Source organism: Symphodus melops (assembly GCF_947650265.1).
Source record: "Symphodus melops genome assembly, chromosome: 5".
Classification (NCBI taxonomy): Eukaryota; Metazoa; Chordata; class Actinopteri; order Labriformes; family Labridae; genus Symphodus; species Symphodus melops.
The window spans coordinates 24277896-24297640 of record NC_136695.1 but is presented as its reverse complement, the minus strand read 5'-3'; the positions used below and the strand labels follow the sequence as shown (position 1 = coordinate 24297640).

The window sequence follows — 19745 nt, the reverse complement described above, 5'->3', positions numbered from 1 at the left end:
AAAAAGGGAATACAATGCCGGATTACAAGGGACTCTTAAAGCCTCTCTTCTCCTGCTACACATTCATCTTTTACTTGTGATAGAAATTATTGTCCTGTTCTTCAAACTCCTCCGGGTAGTTTCGTGTGGGGAAACCGAAGTTGTCACATAGCCTCCTGCGAGCTGTCATCGCTATGGATCAATCCGTGGCAATTCAAGAAACTTTGGAAAGGGAAGAAAACTGCATCATAGTATCCTTTGAGACCGTCATGCATTGGTTTGAATCAACGCCACGTCAAATGGAGAACTGCCTGATTCAAACTGCATTGAAATGCGACAGTGTTGAAGACTATCAAAGTCTTGAGACAGGCCTGTGTGATTAAATCCTCCTGACACATGGTGCACCACTCTGTAGATATGTTGGAGCCAACAACCTCACTCGGATCGTCATTTTAATCCAGACGATACATGTCTTCCAGCTCGTGTTTTTCCAGTGCTTAGGATAGTCGGGTGTGACTTCCCCCCCAAAAAAATAATATATATTTGTAGGAAAACCTTTCATCCACAAGATGGCACCTTTGTTCCACCAGCTGCAGCTGCTCTCTTGTTAAACTCAGTGGAGAGCGATGCACAGCCTACTTTTATTTTCATAAGCAAAAAGTAACAATGCAGGCTTTTTGTTCTATCATGCATAACCTGATTGATCCTTAACATAGCTTTAAACATGCTGTCCAATGTGAAGTCCTCTTTGATGACATCGTAGAAAGCCGGCTGCTGGGATTGGTGGAGACTTCAAAAGAACATGCGTGAGTTTTGATAAATTGTATAAATCCGCCCCATTGTACAGCACTGTGTTTGTGGGCTAACTTTAAGAATGAGCCCAGTGCCAGCAACATCCTCTCCAGACAGGATGTCATCACACACTGCAATGAAAATGACCACACAACCTGTGTGACCCAGTAACCAATAAGTCATGTTAAAACCATGCTGCTTTAACACTGCAGGCCTCTTTGGTTGTGATTTCAGTGCCTTATGATTTAAAACCAACACACAAACAGTTGAGTCAGAGTGCCAACAAAATCAGTTCAAACATGATTTAAATTAAATCAAATACTTGTTTAAATTAAACATCCATCTTTAAATATTTTGAAGAATCTTTATTTACACCCATCGGAGGATGGCGATTACTGCTGACGACGTGTCACTGGAGGACATCCTACCCATCTCCCTTGAGTTCTCTGTTGTGGAGGGTGAGCTGCTTTCTTTTCTTTTTGTATCATTAAAAACAGAGTGACAGTTAAAACACCACATAATATCATGTCCCTCGAGTTAAATATAGTTTCCAGTGAAATAACAGCATGGCAGTCATTCCTCTGAAGTGCTTTCACACATTTCTCATGCTCCTCCCTTTGTAGTCTCTTCCCCAGAGGAGCTCGCAGTTGTGGGTGAGTTGCCCTCATTTCCCGAAAAGCTCTGTCATTCTGTGATGCCTAACTATATTCGTCACATAAATAAGCATTTTTTTTTTTTATCGTTCTTGTCTGTCTTCTTCTGATTCTAGGTGGTGATACCAGGGTGAGAGTCAGTTTCCAGGATGAGGAGTTGGAGCTTAGACTTCCTTTCGGCTCGCACTCGCGGCTCTTCCTCAGTGAGGTCAACAGAGCGTGGAGTGGTAGGTCAGCCCTCTGAGACATCACACCCTGCTGTCATTGCTTTTATTTGGGATTCTTGCAGCCTTGCAGAAAAATCCCAGAAAGTTTGTCGGGGGAGAAATATATTTGGTGTGTTGCATTTTACTGACAAATACAACACTCTTGAAACTGCAAACAAGCAGTAAAGGAACACAAACATGGACAGTATCCTCTTCAATTCATGCGCTGTAGGCCTGCTGGAAATGATTACGGTAACATTATAAAACTTACAGTTAAACGGGTCTGACTCAGTTAAAACAATTACACTAAAAACAAGAATGTGCGACTGTGTTAAATGGAATGAACGTATATTAGAAACACAAGTTAATGCTAATGTTTGTTCATCAGATGGTGTTTATATGCCTGATTATAACACCTGACTGAGGCGTTTGTCCTGGTATGATGTGGGGACTCATTCTAGATAATAATATTTTTTTTGTTTAGGTTTACTTATGTCTGAACCTAGTAGGAGGAACATTTTGTCTGAGCATCCACAAAATTGCACTCCAACAACCCATTTAGAAGAAACCTGGTCAACCAGTCTTATTGGCCTCGAGGTCACATTGTGGTGCAAATCATACCATACTTCAATTCGTGTAAGTTTGCCCTCAGTTAAAGAGAAGATGAGTTTGACAGCTGAAATAAAAACACAAATACGTTTGTGATACTCTTCGCTGTTGGGGTTAAAAAGTTGAATAGAACTTACAAACCTGTAGTTTCACTTCACCTGTCAATCACCGTCTGTACACGACACATGGCTGCCAAAAACAGGGAGGGCAGAGAGAATGGGTGGAGTTTGGACGTGTTTGTTGAGTTTGTCTTGTCACAGAAAGTAAAAACCAGCTTTAAAAGGACGAGTAACTTCCTCTTCAGTTCATCTGCTTACGTTTTTTTCCCCCCCCCTGTATCCTGTTCTTTTGAATGGAGTTATCCACTGAAAGGTGAAAAGAGCATCTCCTTTGTTAGGACTATGTCAGTTTCGCCACTGGCTCGCCTTCTTTTTCTTTTTACATGGAAAACCCCACGTGAGCATGGACGAAGACAGATGTGCTTTAGTTTCTTTCCATGGTACTCTGAGATTAACCACAAATGTTTTTAACGCGTGATGGAAAGATTAAAAGAAGTGGCACCTGATTTTGTCAAAAAGAGGAGTGTTAAAAAAGGTAAAGGTAAGCAAGCGTATGCTACCTCTCTGCACTGTATCTGTGACTTTTTGTGACATTTAAACTAAGTGAGTAATACAAAGCATACAGGTGGCTACATACAAACAAGGAGAATGAAACTGTTGCTTCGAAATGCTTTTACTTAAAACTATCCTAACATGTTGTAATTTCCTCGCTCTCTCTTTGTGTATTTCTTCAGATGTTTGCAAGTCTCCAACACAGCAACCCAAATTTGAATGGATCAGCAAGTACCGAAAAAGCTCGAGAGGCCAGGGAGTTGTCAAACAGACCTTTACACCCCTCAGCAACACAATTACCAGACTCAACCAGCAACGGAAAACAGGTTTGCCATCTTGTTTCTATTTGTAGACCTTCACAGTCACCATGTCAGTCCCATAAACTTGACTGAATTGAAATAGGTTCATGCAGTGTGTAACAGGAAATGCTCCTTGTTATTGCTTTAGTGTTTGCTCTGTTCTGACATAGATAGCGTCACACTGATAAAGGTCTGCTTCAAAGGATTGCATAATGTAACGGGGTGGTTTTGCAAGAATCACTTCCTTTGAATGCAGTTTGTCAAACCTGCATATGAATTGTGAAATTGTATTTAAAACAAATTTCCCTACAAGTCTTCACACCACTGTCACATCTGAGCTAACAGAGCATGGGCGTGTCACTCTGGACACAGGTGTCTAGAGTGACGAAATCTCATGGTTACCCCAGGTGCAACCCCAAAATCCTAGACTATTATTGGCTATTTGCTTTGTCAGAGGTGGTATTTATGTTGCAGACCAGTTTTCAGTTTGCAGATGTTAATTAGGATAGGATGTTACTTTATTGATCCCCAATGGGGAAAATTCGGGCGTTGCAGTAGCAGTGCAGAATCAAAACAAAAAGTCAAAAAAACGAATAAAATAGTAACATAAACATAAATACAATTAACAATATAAGGAAAGAAAGAGTCGGAGCTGCTGCTGACTCTCAGCACCCCGGAAGTTAACAATGGAGTGTGTATTGTGTGTATTTTTAAAAATACTTCAAATTGTGACCTTGGACATGTTATTTTGAGTCATTGAAGAACTGAGCTTCAAAAATGTATGTTGCCATTATCTTGAGTTACTTAAAAGTCGATGTGATTGGACAGAAGGGGTAAGGTAGGGTTAGGGTTAGTTCTTCATTCATGCGTGTGCACAACCTTCAGTTCAACCAAGCTCAAGTCAGCGCCCCAGTTGGGCAAAAGTTTGGACACTCCTCTGTGACACAGTGATCACATTTGTTATGGCTCCTTTTAATTAAGTGTGGCATTTAGCCAGGCAAGCCAGCGTGGCTGCAGTTCGCCCGCAAGCACGACAGTAGGTGGCAGAACTTTGTAAGCATTAGTAATTACACAAGAGCTTTGCCAGCTAACACATGTAAAAATGAATGCAAGTACAGTAAATAAGTTAACTTTGTTATGTTCACACCTTTAAAGGTGCTGCCCAGGGGTACATAAAATGCAATATCTAAAAGCAATGCAAGGAAATGCTTCAAAAACAGAATACACAGCTAATCACTGGCTATCCTATACAGAAATTATATAATATTATCTAAGTTAAGTATAATGCAGATTCAACTTGTCTGATACTCCTAGACAAAAGCAAGATCACCGCTTTACATCATGGACTGATGAACGTTTAACAATATTTGGTGCACAATAAGCCAACACAAGGCCACATGATTCTTTATGGAGTTATGATGTAAATAAACAAATACATTTATGCAAACATGATCTCTGTTGATGGCGCTTTTTATACAGCTTTCATTATATCATGTTTTCGCAATGCTAAATAAGAGCTAAAAAAAAAACTTGTTAAAACGTCAAGTGTATCATCAAAATATACACCACAATTAAAACCTGTAAGAAGCGATACGGGACATTGCCGTATCGCATTTTAATCATTTTAATTATTAATTTTTTACAAAGGTTACATAAGAATATGGCTATTTAAACATGTATTTCCTTTTTTCTCGTCTGTGAGCGTAATTTCCTGATCGTAATACTTGTGTCATTAAGTACTTTGTGGTCGCATGTGTAGTGCATAGTAGTGTCGTTGTTTGTGTGCAGTAAGGTAAACTCCTCCTCCTACGGCGTTAGTATGGGCAGGTCTCAAACCGGACTGGACATTGCTCTTGTGCACAGAATGCGAGGGAGAGGTACAGAGAGATGTCTACGGTGATGAGAGATTCCGGTATGTGTAATATGTAAAGATTTGACGATTGTCGAGGCGGTGACAGCGAGCGTCGCTATTTAGCACTTAGTCTATAGAGCCTATGTGTTTTAGCTAGCCTCCAAGCTAATGCTAGCAAGTTGGAGTAGTAGTTCTGATTTTAAAGAAGCTATCTTTAGCCAAAAAAAAGAAATAGCAGGAGAGTCACTGTCCGTGTGGTTCGCTTCAGATATAATTAGTGTGTCTACTGCTGCCTTAGAGTCAAGCTACATGACTTCATGTTAGCCTTCATAAACTCTTGGTGCACTTGTTCATGCTAACATTAAACTGCTCATGATGGAACTGGTCGCTAAGTGACAGAAAATGAAAACACCTGTTCAGATTGGAGTCGGCTCATATTTTTTTCATTTATTAAATTCCTGCTTTTTGTTTTGTAATTGAGGCTGTGTGTTGTTTCATTATCGATCTGTTTTAGAGATTGTGGCTCACCCTCCCTACTTAGCATGTTAGCCTGAAATCACTGAAAACTTTCTTCTTCTTCTTCTTCTTCTTCTTCCGCCTCTCAGACAGACAGACAGAGAAGAGCTGAACTGTGCTTTGTCCTCTGCTGTAACAGAAACCTCTCTGTGATAAACTGCAAGAGTTTTATTATGAACATTGTTGTCTTTTTTTTTCATTTAACATTTGAAGAAATCCTCATGACATTTAAAGAGCACGAAGAGAAATTAAAAGCACAGTGGAAAACTAACAATTAAACAAAAATAAACGAACAAAAACAAACTGGTTACATAAGTCTCAGATACAGGAGCTGATCAATGTCTGATACATTTATAGTACAGGGATAGTACAGTAATAGTGTATGTGTCTACATACAGACAGATCTGGACGCACATGCAAACGCATCTAAATTCATATTTCAGTTCATACACACTTATGTAAATATACTTACAGAGAAGTCACACAACACACTTTTAGGGTTAGGCAAGTTTTACATCCACATATAAGAAAGATGACAAAAGTGGTACCCCATGCAGTTTATCATCCATAGTTTTATCTAATTATTATTAATGTCTGTCTGAGTCCTGATGGACTACGATGAGTTTTATAACATGGGGAGGAATTGTGCAATGTTGTTGACCTTTGTGCAAAGCAACCACAGTTTTAATTCAGAGAGTCTGTGAGTCCTGTTATAACTACTTTGCATTTGTGCTGACTTGCGATTTAGCCACAGATAGAGAGGTGTTTGTAACACTCACTGAAGATTTGAAGAAAAAGAACAGATGCTGTATCGGTTTGTTGTCAGTTTGAAATATCAACATTGTCTGAAGAGCTTAAAGAGTGTCTTCTTAAAGTGTGTTTATTTCATTGACAATCATAAATTCTAACCTTCATTTGTTTCTAGTTCTGTAGGTTAGGTTGGGTAACTCTTGAGACAATTTGACAGCTGCATGTGGAGGTTTTTTTTTTTCTTTTTCTGTGGGCACATCACATTTCACAGTTTGGTGTCGATTTTATCAGTCAAACAGAGAGCCACCCCTTTGTTTCCTTTCACACAAAAAACCGTCACTGACTAAAAAATGCATCATCAGTTGATTGTAGCAGCATTTCCTTTTTAATGATAGTTCCAGTAGATGCTGTGCAGCCTTACCTTTTAGTGCTCTACTTCTTTCTTTCTTTTTGTCCTTTGATTTGATTCACAAAAGGAGCAGACATTTTGACATTTTCAGAGAGTTTGTTACATGGTTACATCTCGAGTCATATGAACATTTATTTTGAAGCAAAGAGGCAGCAATAACACTGATAATAATAATCTGCTAATGATGTCTTTGTTTAGATCAGTTAATGTCAGCGTGTTCGAGCCCTCGGTCGATTAGTTGAAGTCTTCATACGTTTCAGAATAAATCCCTCACAACATGTGATGGCATCTTAAGAGAAGAGACAAGAGAGGTCAGCAAAGTAAAAGCAATTACAAGCAGTCATGCTGTCTTGTTAAAAAATAAGTAATGTAGTGGGACATTAAGCACGTCTGTTGCTCAGGTGCGCTCGTAATAATCTATCCTGATTCGTGCTTTAATTTGAAGGAGTTTAATTTCCTGCTCTTAAGGCTCGGCTTTGCCTTTTAGAGGAGCCGGCTGTGTTGCCTGCCAAGCTCCAGCAGACAGGGGCCATGCTGTCTCATACCTCACACTCGCCCATTAAATCCAGCTACTTAGGATGCAATAACTGTAACCAGCTGCAAAACACAGCTTCAGGAAACGAGAGCAGACAACCGAGACCTGACTTTGCTCTTTGCATCGACTTGTGTGTTACTGTGCTTTGTTGTTAGTGTTCTTTGTCATCATTAATTTATTCTCCATTAGAATAATTTCAGAGTTGTATCGGGGTTGTTCAGGTCACGGTTCTGTCTCAGCAGCCTCTCATTACTGAGGGCAGACTCTCAAAAATGTTGATGGCAAGATCTCCCTCAAACAAGACGTCTGTCATTCAGCTCATAATACTACCGTGTAATCCTCTAATAGTTATTAACACTTTTCTCTCCTGCTGTTTCCAAACAGAAAAATCCTCGGACAAAAAGGGAAATCTAGACAAGGAGAAAGCTTCGAACAGCGTCTCGCAGAAGTCCAAAGCGTACTCCAGCCCAGAGAGGTGAGGCCGCTCGTTCAGAGTCGCTCCTGGGAGCTTTCAAAACCAGAACTCTTCATTCAGCCTGAACGCATGAAGCTTTGTTTATTTATTTGTGGCCCATGAGCGAAGCATGGTACGCAGCGATTTGCGGAGAAGAAGTCACCTGTTGGTAAAATGTGTGTTCATGGTGACGCGTGAAAGAAAACGTCAGCAGTGTGGGAGCCTTACGTCACCTCTCGGGTGAAAGTTGTTCTAGTTAGTTTAAGTTTTCTCGGGCGACTAAACAACCTTTTTAATCTATTAGAGAACAGGCATGAAGTATCACAACCAAAATCTGAATCTGCAAATTGGCTAAATTGTTGTTTCGGTATCGACCCTACATACCACCTCATGTTAACCTTGAGCCTGGATCTCATGTGTTCTTCCTGTGTCTTAATCAGTGTTAACACGTTTGTGCTGCACAAAGGCGTGTGGGTCCTGACGGCTCCTGCAGACTATATTTGACACGTATGCAATGCATCGTTACACACTCGATCTGCGTCCGGCATTCTTAACAGTGCGGGAGCATTGTCGGTGCGCGTTTGTGTTTTTTGATGCGATCACTTCACAGTACGATCTGTGACATCGTGTGAAACTATTGGTGGAAGTGTTGAACTCATCTCCTGCATTTCCAACATTAAAACAGAGTTGCACTTATACATTGCTCCATGGGGCTGATAAGTATCACAGGTTAAAGTGATTATTTCAGTATGACTCAGTGCACTGTATGTAGTGAGGAGAGTAGCAGACTGAAGATCAGCTGTGTGCTGTTATAATTCTACTGTGTACATATCTGAAGGCAGCTCGGTGATGAGGGTTGATTTAAATATGTTCATTTGTTTAACCTGGAAGCCAGTGCTGCCTCTGTTTGAATAGATCCTTTAGTCCCACGTGGAATATCGTCATTCCAGCATATTCCTGGAAGATTACAGGCTCCAGGGGTTTCTCATTTCATATTCTACAGCATAGAAAGTGAGCTTCCTCACACAGCCGGAGTTTGTCACTGTGGTGATCCACTCTGCGTCAGGCTGTTAGTCTGCAGCCCACTGTGATGTCTCTTTAATGCCATGTTTTTTTATTCTTAGCTTCCTGCAGCTGCATGGCTGCATGCAGACCGAGCTCAGTATCCCGAATGTCAACAAGGATTTCTACACGTCGACACAAATAGAAAAAAATCCAACTGATCATTCATTCCCTCTGAAATTGCACCAGCGTTACATGATGACCCCGTTTCTATCTTTGTCTGTCTCCACTCTCTCGCCCCCTCCCTCTTCCTCCCCCTCGCCTAACTGTTACTTCTTCTCTCCCACGTTCAGCCAAGTCATCACCAGTCGAGAGGACCGGGATGACCTGGTGCGCTCGTCCAGCCACACCCCGTCTAACAAAGCTCAGATACTGGCCATGCCGCAGTTCGGCCTGCGAGACAACCTCATCAGGTGTGAGCTGCTGAAGAATGAGGACCTCTACACGTACTTGGAGGATTTCAGGTAATTCTATTTCTGCCTTTCATTGAAGTGTTGGACAGATTTGTCATCCATCCATAAAGAAACAACCATGACCATGTCCATGACGTCATGGCGGTTTGTCTCTTCAGATGCATCTATTGGTGATTTCCTGTTTCATCTTGCATTAATTCATTTAATCCACAGTGCTGTACGCTGTTTGTTTGTTTTTCATAATGAAACAAAGTCAAACGTGTTTGGGAACAGAAAGGTGAAGCATTTAATCCAAACCAGAATATGACTCTGTGCAGAGCTTTTTAAGCCTCTTAACTGCATGACAGGGAAATAATAACTTTGCAAATAAACGTTATGCTTTAAGTTTAGAAGGCGACGGTGTTGTCTCTGATGTCCACTTCCTAGTATGGAACCGTTTTTTCAAAAGTTGTTTTGAAGGAGCCGTGTGTGAGCCCACAGTGTTACTGTTACTTCCATAGAAGTGTTATGTAAAAAGAATGAGTCAGCATCTGTGGGTTTTATGTCTGCGTGTACTCAGCTCTTCTCTAAATCATGCAGCACTACATCTGACGCCTTCAAGACATGCTCAACCCAGGGGCTCCATCACGCTGTGCCTCAGATCTTCAGCTCACTGTTTGTTATAGTCTGAAAGGATGCATTTTTATGAGTCAGCATCATGAACCACACTGCCCCCTGCTGGTTGGTCTCTGCCTTGATTTTTTTTTTTTTTTACACCCTCGCAAAGAGTAAAGAAAATCCTCGACATGAGTATTGATATAAAGGTACATGGAATCTGTTAACCATCCTGCCATACAGTAAAAAAAAATCAACTGTATGAAACCCTCAGAAAGCAAAGACACCAAAACAAACCTGTTTCTCTCACGTTTTGATTTCCCCATCCCTCCCCTGAGTGCTCCTATTTCCCTCTACAGGTCAGAGCTGAAGCCCAGACTAACCGAGACTCCTCTAATATCTGGAGATCTGAGTGTGAATGTGTTTTTTTGTTCAGGGTCTGACTGACCCACGTTTCCCTCAACTGGGGGCTCTAAGCCGTCTGGGAAGGCTTTTGATCCTGAATCAAGTTTTTGTTTAAAGAGACAGTATACTACATATGTTACTGTTAGTATATCCAGAAGCTGTGCAGTTTCTTACTTTTTTATACATGTAAATACTTTTATAAATGTAGCAGGCTGTTTTATACGCTGGAGTTGCAGAGAAACTAAAACGGTGTGTTTTGTTTGGGCACATGCTTTCTCCTCATATTACAGTCAATTCCAAGAATGTGCTGAAATCCATGCTGACCTGCATGTATAGGGGAGGAGGGGAAAGGCCTAGATAAGCAACTCTGGAAGATGTTTGTTGTAAAAGAGCTTCAGCATCTTTCTCGTCAGGCTGTTAGGGGAGAAAGTCAGCACACGCTGGAAGAGCTCCTGTGCAGCAGCTCTATGGAGGTCCGAGAGGAGGGGCTCCTGCTCACTTCTGAAATGCCAGAATACATCTCAAGGACCCTCTTTAACATTTTCTCACAACTATGGTGCTCTTCAACAGCCATTAAAGCTCCAGTGGCGCTGCTGAATGGTCCACTAATAACTCTTTCCAGCCTCTTTGCATCGTGTGCTCCTCTTACAGGCAGGGGAGGTTGAAATAGGACATTTTTGAAAAGGTTTGCTACTGGGTCAACTCAAAAATAGTAACCACTTGTTCAAACAATCTGTGGCCCTGTTTTCCTTTCCTGTACGCCCAGTCCTGACCTCTCCCTGTTCCATCTAGCATTTTCCTCGGCACGTACAATGTGAACGGACAGATTCCGAAGGAAAGCCTCCGCCCTTGGCTGAGCTGCACACTCAACCCCCCTGACATCTACTGCGTGGGGTAAGTCACAATCACCTGTCTTGTTGGAGAACAGCCGTGCGATTCTCAGCCTAATCCCATTACAATGAAAGAGATATACTAGCAGAACCTTTGAGAGGTGTACGCATCATTGATCCTGTTTGAAGCAGGAGAACAAGCCCACCCACAGATTCAGCACCCAAGTGTTCACTAATCCTGCCTACATTTCAGTTTGCTACTTTTGGATCAGTTTGACCATGAAAGAAGTGAGTAAAGCTTCAACATGTGAGTCGACCTCTCAAATGGGTTTCATTGTTTGTCCTTCTCGGCAGTTTTCAGGAGCTCGACCTCAGCAAAGAGGCTTTTTTCTTCAATGACACCCCCAAAGAGCTGGAGTGGACGAAGGCTGTGTCTGAGGCCTTGCATCCAGATGTCAAGTATGCCTTAGTAAGGAAGTCTTCTTTTTTTTTTTTTTTGATTTGTTTTGATAATCACAGCACCTCTTGATGAATTATGAGCATTTGGACTGTCAGTGTAATTGCACCATAAATGCTGCAGGATGCTTTCTTTTTGTCTTATCCATCCCGTTATTTTGTATCGCCCCAATTCTGCATTCAAAAAGCAAACTGTTTTTTTTTTGTTTGTTTTTTTGGAATGCATGCAGAACATTTTCTCGTTGGAAAATATATGTTTTTGAGACTTCCACGTTTGGTTCAGCACTTCAACCTTCGCAGATCAAATAATATAATCCAATGACCTCAAGGAAGCAACGTGGATGTCAAAAAGTGTGGACTCTGTGTGGATCGTCTGTGCGACGGCTTGTTCCATATTCAGCTCTGATCAGTTGAAATATATTCTCGTACTTTATTTGAATCTGCCGGCGAGTTACACGTATATGAATGTGTTCATGTCACAGTGAAGTCGCAGCTTCCTCCAACAGGTTCTGCCTATGATCCATATAATTATCTACTCCAAACTCTGTCATCACATTACATGGATGGTTTCACAGCATCATCCTCTGGGACGCTCATAACAGCCCTGCATATTTCATGAGCCGTGTTCGTAATCATGTTTCTATCTCTATTTTCTTCCCCTTTGTTTTTTTGCTTTCATCGTCCTCTTCTCTCTCTCTCTCTCTCTCTCTCTCTCTCTCTCTCTCTCTCTCTCTCTCTCTCTCTCTCTCTCTCTCTCTCTCTCTCTCTCTCTCTCTCTCTCTCTCTCTCTCTCTCTCTCTCTCTCTCTCTCTGCGAGTGCTGACTCGAGCTCAGCAGCTTCTTCCTTTTCACGCCGAGGCTGTTTTTCTTCAAGGATTAGACGGTTTGTGTAATTCAAGGAGCCAGCATTATGACGTGTCACTTCTTCATCCGCGGTTGTTGCTGACTAAAGCGCACTCCGCTGATCTGCAACTGACACTTTAGTTTGCTGCTAACTGACTGTTAGTTCATGTCGAATTGAAATTATTAAGCACATCATTTTGCTTCTGTTTGTCCTGAATATAAGATGAGCTGCAGCGCCTTGGACTTGAAATAATTCCAAAGTTCTCTCTGAAGTCGAAACTCAGTAAAAATGCTGATGGAAGAAGCAAAGCACATTAGGTTTTTTTTAATGTGGCTGCGGGGTCTTTGGTCCCCCTCCGACGACCAATCAAATACAAATACTCAGCATCTTTGAAGTTTCAGTAACTTTGTGAATTCTGCTCATTCTGTCCTCCTCTGTTCCAGGTGAAGCTGGTGCGACTGGTGGGCATCATGCTGATCTTCTATGTGAAGAAGGAGCACGCCGAGTTCATCTCTGACGTGGAGGCTGAGACTGTGGGGACGGGCATCATGGGAAGGATGGTAAGGACTGACAGTGCAGGTCCTGTTTGTTCACGCCCAGCTCACGTTTATCCTGCTGTTATGTTACAAACGTTTACGCTGTGTCTTTGTACACAGAGCAGTGAAGGAGCAGCAGCATGACTGGGAGTGCAAACCTTCACTCATTTAAAAAAAATGGGGCTAAAAGACATTTGGCGATGGACACCAACATTGTTGATCCACTCACACCTCCATCAGAGGAGCAATGATCATCCTCTGTGCTTAAAACAAGCTGCTCAGTGCAGGAACGCTACGGAGAAGATGTCGTTTATCCACGTCTTCGTCTTCGTCGTAGCTCTCCCCTCTGTGATGTTGTAGTAAAATGTCTTTTGTTTCTACAAACTTAAAGACACCTTGCATTCATTAGGAGCACCTTTCCTGAGGTAAGACGTGACCTTAAAAAAAACAAAAAAAAACACGGAAGTAGCAGACGAAGCAACAGAGTCCGCTATACGATTAAGCTATATTAAGCTTAACATATTCACAACATCCACAAAAGAGTGAAGAACAACATACTGAAGAACAGAAGCCGTAATGCAGCCGTTGAATTACGTCCACAGAGTTTTAGAGGATGAGAAGTCTTCTCTCTTCACTTTCAAACACTTTCATTCACCAGCCTCTTTTTCCCGTAACTCCCAACTTGATTCCTCGTGCTGTGCAGCATAATAAGTTATTCCTGTCTCGTTTGTGGCCTCGCTTGCTTAGCAGTCCCTGCGGCACACAGCAGATGGCTGGCTGTGACCAGTGGAGCCTTTGTAAGGTCGCTCGATCCTTTCCTGCTCGAAAGAGAGACTGGTTTTATGAAACGCACCAACAAGCCTCCGAAAAATGTAGAGTATTGAAGTGCCTGGATAATATGGGATTAGTGTCAGGCAAAAGACCATACATAGGTGTTTTAGTGTTTCTGACTTCATGTCTTTCTCCCTCTCTCTTTTCATTCACAGGGAAACAAGGGCGCTGTGGCAATCCGTTTTCGCTTCCACAACTCTGATATCTGCGTGGTCAACTCTCACCTCGCTGCGCACATCGAAGAATACGAGAGACGCAATCAGGACTACAGGGACATTTGCAGTCGTCTCTTGTTTCGCCAGCTTGACCCTACCCGGCCTCCCCTCACTATCATGAAGCACGAGTATGAAACATTAGAAGTCCTTTTCCTGCAAACCAATGGAAGATTAAGGCGTCTTTTTTTTTTTTTTTTTTTTTTCACAGTGTTTTTCATAAAATTTATTATATTTTCTTCCGTTTTGTTTTCTTGGGATTGTTTGATTGATTGTACACACGTCCGGGAAAAAATAAAAATCATACAGTAAAAAGTAACTAACTCACATTGGTCATACAGAAGCTGTTGTCATAGAGACGGGACAGATGTGCAGCGCTTTTCTTCTCCCCGCACAAATGCTTCATGCAAGTGCTCCAGGAGCGAACAGCCAGCGCTTGCATGAAGCCTGGGGAAGGAAAAAAAAAAACGCTAGATGGGACAGAGGGACAAAGACTTTGTGAAGAGGCAGAGGAGGGTTTTCTGTTGTGCATACAGAATGAAATAGCTTGAAAAGGTCAACAAGCTCCAGCAGCTGTTGTTTCAAGCTTTGATAGGCCCGCGCATTTCAGCTTGTGACCTTCATCCAACAAGCTGAAATGTGTTGGTCTAATAAAGTTGTTCTTTTTAAGTGTGTTGTTGGAGCCAGATTAAGACTTTGTCATTAAAAAAAACAAAAAACTTTAAAAACTATAATTATAAATCTAATTTGTTTGAAATCCAGATTAGTTTTGATTTTTGTTTCAGCTTAATTTGCTTTGTTGCCAAAAATAATATTCCAAAATGTTTTATATTTGATCACATTCAATTTATATCACTTTGTCTCTGCTTCCTCCCTTAGTGTGATTTTGTGGATCGGGGACCTCAACTACAGGATCAGTGACCTTGAAGTGGACAATGTGAAGGAGCTAATCAGCAAGAAGGACTTTGAAACACTGCACAGTTATGATCAGGTAATATCAACAGTCTCTTCTCTCCTATTCCTAAATGAGTCTTTACTTATAATCCATGTTCATGAGTGATCCTTACCAGCTCCATATTGTCCTCAGCTCAAGAGGCAGATCGATGAGGAGGCGGTGTTTGTTGGCTTTGTTGAAGGAGAGATTAATTTTCAGCCAACCTACAAATATGATACCGGCTCTGACATGTGGGACACAAGGTAACTTGATTTGATGACAGCCTGACTGTGGAAATGATGATGGGGCCTCACGTTAGGGGATTATGCTTCAATGAAACCAGTATGTTTATGTTTTAAGGGGACATATATTATACCCTTTTCCCACCTTTTCAAACAGTCCCCCGTGCTCTAAATGAAACATCCTGTGCTGTGGTCAAAATATAACATGAATCAAGAACCAGAGGAGGTTTGTGACCCTGTAGAAACCAGCTCACTCAGAACGCTCGGTTTTGGTGCGTGTCTCTTTAAATGCAATGAGCCATCCTGAGTTTTCCCAGCAGACATCACTCCTTTGTGGAGAGAATAAAAATGGCTGACCTGTGCAAAAGTTTTGCTCTCGGCTAGAGATGAAATCCATGGGTGAAGATACCAGGGGGAGGGCAGGGGATTTTCTTCCCAGAATCCAACTTGTGATGTCACAAACGGAGAGAATTTGAAACTGAGCATTTTTCTCTGTTTTGTAAGATGTATGCAGACCACAAACAAAGGACTGGATAGATTTATTTCAACATTTGTGGGTAGATGGACACTCAGGTTATCCCAATAAACGTTTAAAAACACTCTCACTATTTACATGCGTGTGCATCTTAAATGAGAGGATCCTCTTTCTGCATGCCCTGCTACCCTATAATAACTTCCTTTTAATGGAGAGTGTACTACAATAGCAGTATGGCATCTGACATTGTCATGAGAAAGTATTCTTCATCTCATGGCTCTTCTTCTGCTTTCAGCGAAAAGTGTCGCGTGCCTGCCTGGTGTGACCGTATCCTGTGGAGAGGGAAGAATATCAAGCAGCAACATTACCAGAGTCACATGGCTCTGAAGACCAGCGATCACAAACCAGTCAGTTCTGTGCTGGTCACAGGGGTAAACACTTCAGCCTTCTGTCCTTAGTGTTATCATGTTGGTATTAGTTGTTTAGTGTAAAGGTTCAGTGGTAAGCCTTTTGAACTACTAACCTGATTTTTTTTGTTTGTTTTTTTATTTATAAAAAGCATGTGAGGAAAGAAGAAGAAGAGATGATCATTATATGAAAAGTGCACTGAAATTGACTGTGTCAACGTTTTCATCTAAAAGTTTGTCAGCACAGAAGTCTTGTCTGCCTTGACACATTTCTCGTCTATCCCTGCAGATTAAGAGAGTAAATGCTGACGACTATAAGAAGACCTTTGAAGAGATTGTTCGTAATATAGATAAAATGGAGAATGAGTGTATCCCATCTGTAACCCTGTCCAAGCAAGAGGTAACAATTCCTATCACTGTCCGTCCCATACAGTGTAACACGAGCATTAAAAATCTCTTGTCAAATAGCATGCATTAAATATTCCTTTCATCATGTTACTGATGTCATTCAGTAAGTGAACCACCACTAATGAATGTGTGTATTGATCTGCGGCTCTGAGTCTAATGCAGCTCTTTACAGGATACATGCACATGAAATAGCTGAATGAAACCTTCCCTCTTCTCTCAGTTTCACTTTAAGGACGTGAAGTTCATGCAGCACCATGCAGAGACACTGAGCCTCTTCAACGACGGGCAGGTCCCGTGCCAGTTTGAGTTCATCCAGAAGCCCAACGAGCCCACGTACTGCAAGCCCTGGCTCACAGCCAACCCCCCAAAAGGCTTTATCGCTCAGGGTGAGTGGTGCATTCAGATTCAGAAAGAAGCACACAGCACAAGCTATGAGGCCTCATCTCTTTGACTCGAAATGAGGAGATGACATTCAAGCACAGATTAGAGATGTCTCGGTGATGTTCTCAAAGAGCACTACCTCACTAAGTCAGCAGTAACCCTGCCACAGTTTAATAACTCGCTGGTGATGCAGCTAGCACATCATGAGATGTGACAGTCCAATCGCCTGCTTACTCTCTGTGTTTTGTGCTCGTCTCTCTCTAGGTGGCTCTGTGGACATTGAGCTCGAGGTGTTTGTTAACCGCTCGACAGCGCCTGATCTAAACTCTGGAAAGGAGCAGATCGAAGACATCCTGGTGCTTCACCTGGAGCGTGGCAAAGACTACTTTATCTCTGTGGCAGGAAACTACATGTCCAGCTGCTACGGCACATCCATCCGCTCCTTATGTCAGCTGAGGGAGCCCATCCAAGACATGCCGCCAGAGTTCCTCCGTGAACTGGTGAGTGCTCAAGCGTGCAACGCAGCGACAGCGTCCTTCAAATATCTCCTCTCTATGAACGATTGTCTCCTCTCTTTTTGATTTCTGCGTCAGGTGGAAATGTCTGGAGATACGAATGCAGCAAAAACTGAAAAGCCTCTTGACATTCCTAAAGAACTGTGGATGATGGTGGATCACTTGTTCCGCAATGCAATCAAACAGGTGAGGAAATGTGATGCGGACATTTTACTTTCGGTGTCATAATGAAATCTAATAACGATGTTCTTCTACATCGTTTTTTTTTTTGTGCCCCTTGTTCTCAGTACGTGTCGGTAAAGTCATTATTTAGAGCTGTTTTAATCTTTCCGACTCCACAAATAAATACAAGTTGCTGCAGGAGTTACTCTAAATAAACGTTTTCAGATTGAGGAATCCAATTCACTGATGTGACTCTGCAGTTTTGACTGCAAGCCAAATAACTGAGGAGATTTGTTGAGACTTAGAGGAATTGATATTTATTTTCAAAAGCCTTGATTCAGGTCATTCTCACACAGGATTCTGCTTTTTAGTTTAATTGAGTTCATCTCAGCTCAACTGTGGTTGAAACCGTAAGAGCATTTTCCTGTAGGCCAACTGAGCCTGTTTTTTTAGCTCGTTTTTAGCCCTATGGCTTTATAAATGTGCTTTTTAAACCCAGCAAGGTGTAATCACACTGCATGTGTATTTTTAATTGACTGAAATGAATACTGATGCATAGTCAAAGTCAGACTAGTTTATTCGAAAGGAGAATGATTATTTGTGTGTAATGAAGTTTTTTTTTTTTTTACTGTCCTCTATTTGCAGGAAGACATTTTTCAGCAGCCGGGGCTCCGGAGTGAGTTTGCAGAGATCAGGGATTGTCTCGACACTGGCATGCCAGATTCTCTCCGTATCCTTCATTACGTCAGAGCGAGAGAAAAAAACATGTTGAGCGCTAAAGAAAATTTCACTAATTATCACATTGTCATCCATACATTTTATTTTTTTGCTGGTTTGTTAGTGGCTGTTAAAGAGGTGACGTTTGTCAGACACGGAGGGAATGATCATCCATATCATTCTTAATCTGCCCTTTGTTTCCCCTCTTCATTTGATTAAAGCAGAAAGACACTGGAGATATAAACTATCAAATTAAAGCTGACTGTTGGCACTTTGCTCTTTTAGTTTTGTAATGCTTAAATAACAAGAAAAATGTGCCACTTAAAGATTCTACTCTGTATCTGTCGATCTAATGGTTAAATGTGTCTAATAGTAGATTTATCTCTAGATTTATTTTGCACCTACTACATTTCAAACAGATGCACTTTCTGCTCCAGAGCCAGTTCCTTGACTTTGTTGATCTGCAGCGGGAAGCAACCACTCGGTGGCAGAGGCCTTGCTTCTCTTTCTTGATGCCCTCCCAGAGCCTGTGGTTCCCTACTCCTTTTACCAGCAGTGCCTAGAAAGCTGTTCCAGTGCCAGTCTGTGTGAGAAAGTGAGTTTGACAGCCCAGAATTTATAGCTGATCAATTAGTGTCAAATTCACACAATAAAGATCTTTGGATGTTGTCATATTAAGGTGATTCATTTTGTCTTCAGGTTGTTTCTATGCTACCTCAGTGCCATCAAAATGTGTTCAACTACTTAGCTGCCTTTCTGCGTGAACTGTTGAAGAATTCTGCCAGCAATCGGTTAGATATCAACATCTTGGGTAAGAAATAAAAGTAGCTGCACTTTGAATTTTGTATTTTGTTGCTTTGTGCTGGAGTCAGCATGATGAGGAAGTAAGGAGTCATAATAATAAAGCAATAAAAAGGGAAATGAATGATGTTGCTGTTATGTTTGTGACTCAAATGAAGTTTGAACTTGCTGTCTTTTTAATACTTACTTTAATACGTAAATGTTTACCAATCATAGACGACTGATTGACCATTATTTGTGTTGCTAATGCTCATAGAAAAAATACAATCCAAAAGAGAAACCCCCGTTTATATAAATTATTTCCTTTTTCTTCTGCTTAGCAACGATTTTTGCCTCCTTGCTCCTGAGGTCGCCAACAAAACAGGATCTTGCAGAAAAGAGGAAGACTCGGGAGTTCTTTCAGCACTTCCTGACCCAAGGCTCCTCGTAGACAGAGGAGGACTTCTCCCTCATTTTGTCCATGCTGAAGCTGAACACTAAAACTGTACAGTCCAGTATTTGAAATAAATTTCATATATGCTAATTTGGCTCTTTGTATAGATGTAGAACAGAATTATTATAAGGGACATTTCTTATCTGATATTAGTTTGTTTCAAAGAAATGTTTGTAATCTGTTGATGCAAAGAGTTTATTGTATATTGTTGAACATCTGTAGAGTGCTAACAAGATTTTAAATGTATGTATATTTTATTTAAAAAAAAAAAAGATAATTTGTACATTAATGTTTCTGATTGCAGCAGAATATCACTTTTCTACATAAAGCTGTTGGAAAAAAAATGTGTTTTTCTTTTATATGTTCAGCTTATCTAGAAATGTGAGAAACAAAATAAAAAGGATAAAGTAACATTAGTTGTA

The 19745-nt window shown here is 41.3% G+C and overlaps 1 protein-coding gene across 2 annotated transcripts; it reads left to right on the top strand.

Moving 5' to 3' along the window:
• inpp5b (inositol polyphosphate-5-phosphatase B) lies at positions 1-19736 on the top strand. Of its 2 annotated transcripts, XM_079343529.1 has the most exons (23): positions 1-231; positions 707-785; positions 1132-1229; positions 1395-1424; positions 1541-1651; positions 3033-3176; positions 7596-7686; positions 9021-9191; positions 10932-11033; positions 11324-11438; positions 12713-12829; positions 13792-13979; positions 14728-14839; positions 14936-15045; positions 15795-15930; positions 16196-16306; positions 16535-16700; positions 16960-17195; positions 17289-17396; positions 18018-18102; positions 18557-18684; positions 18789-18900; positions 19211-19736. In XM_079343529.1, the coding sequence occupies exons 1-23, from the start codon at positions 174-176 to the stop codon at positions 19318-19320; spliced, it is 2718 nt and encodes a 905-aa protein (XP_079199655.1). In that variant the 5' UTR covers positions 1-173; the 3' UTR covers positions 19321-19736. The 2 variants fall into 2 exon arrangements, with proteins under 2 accessions (XP_079199655.1, XP_079199654.1); XM_079343528.1 differs by lacking the exons at positions 1-231; positions 707-785; positions 1132-1229; ... (1 more) ...; positions 1541-1651; positions 3033-3176 and adding an exon at positions 4896-5061.
• The last annotated feature ends 9 nt before the right edge of the window (positions 19737-19745 follow it).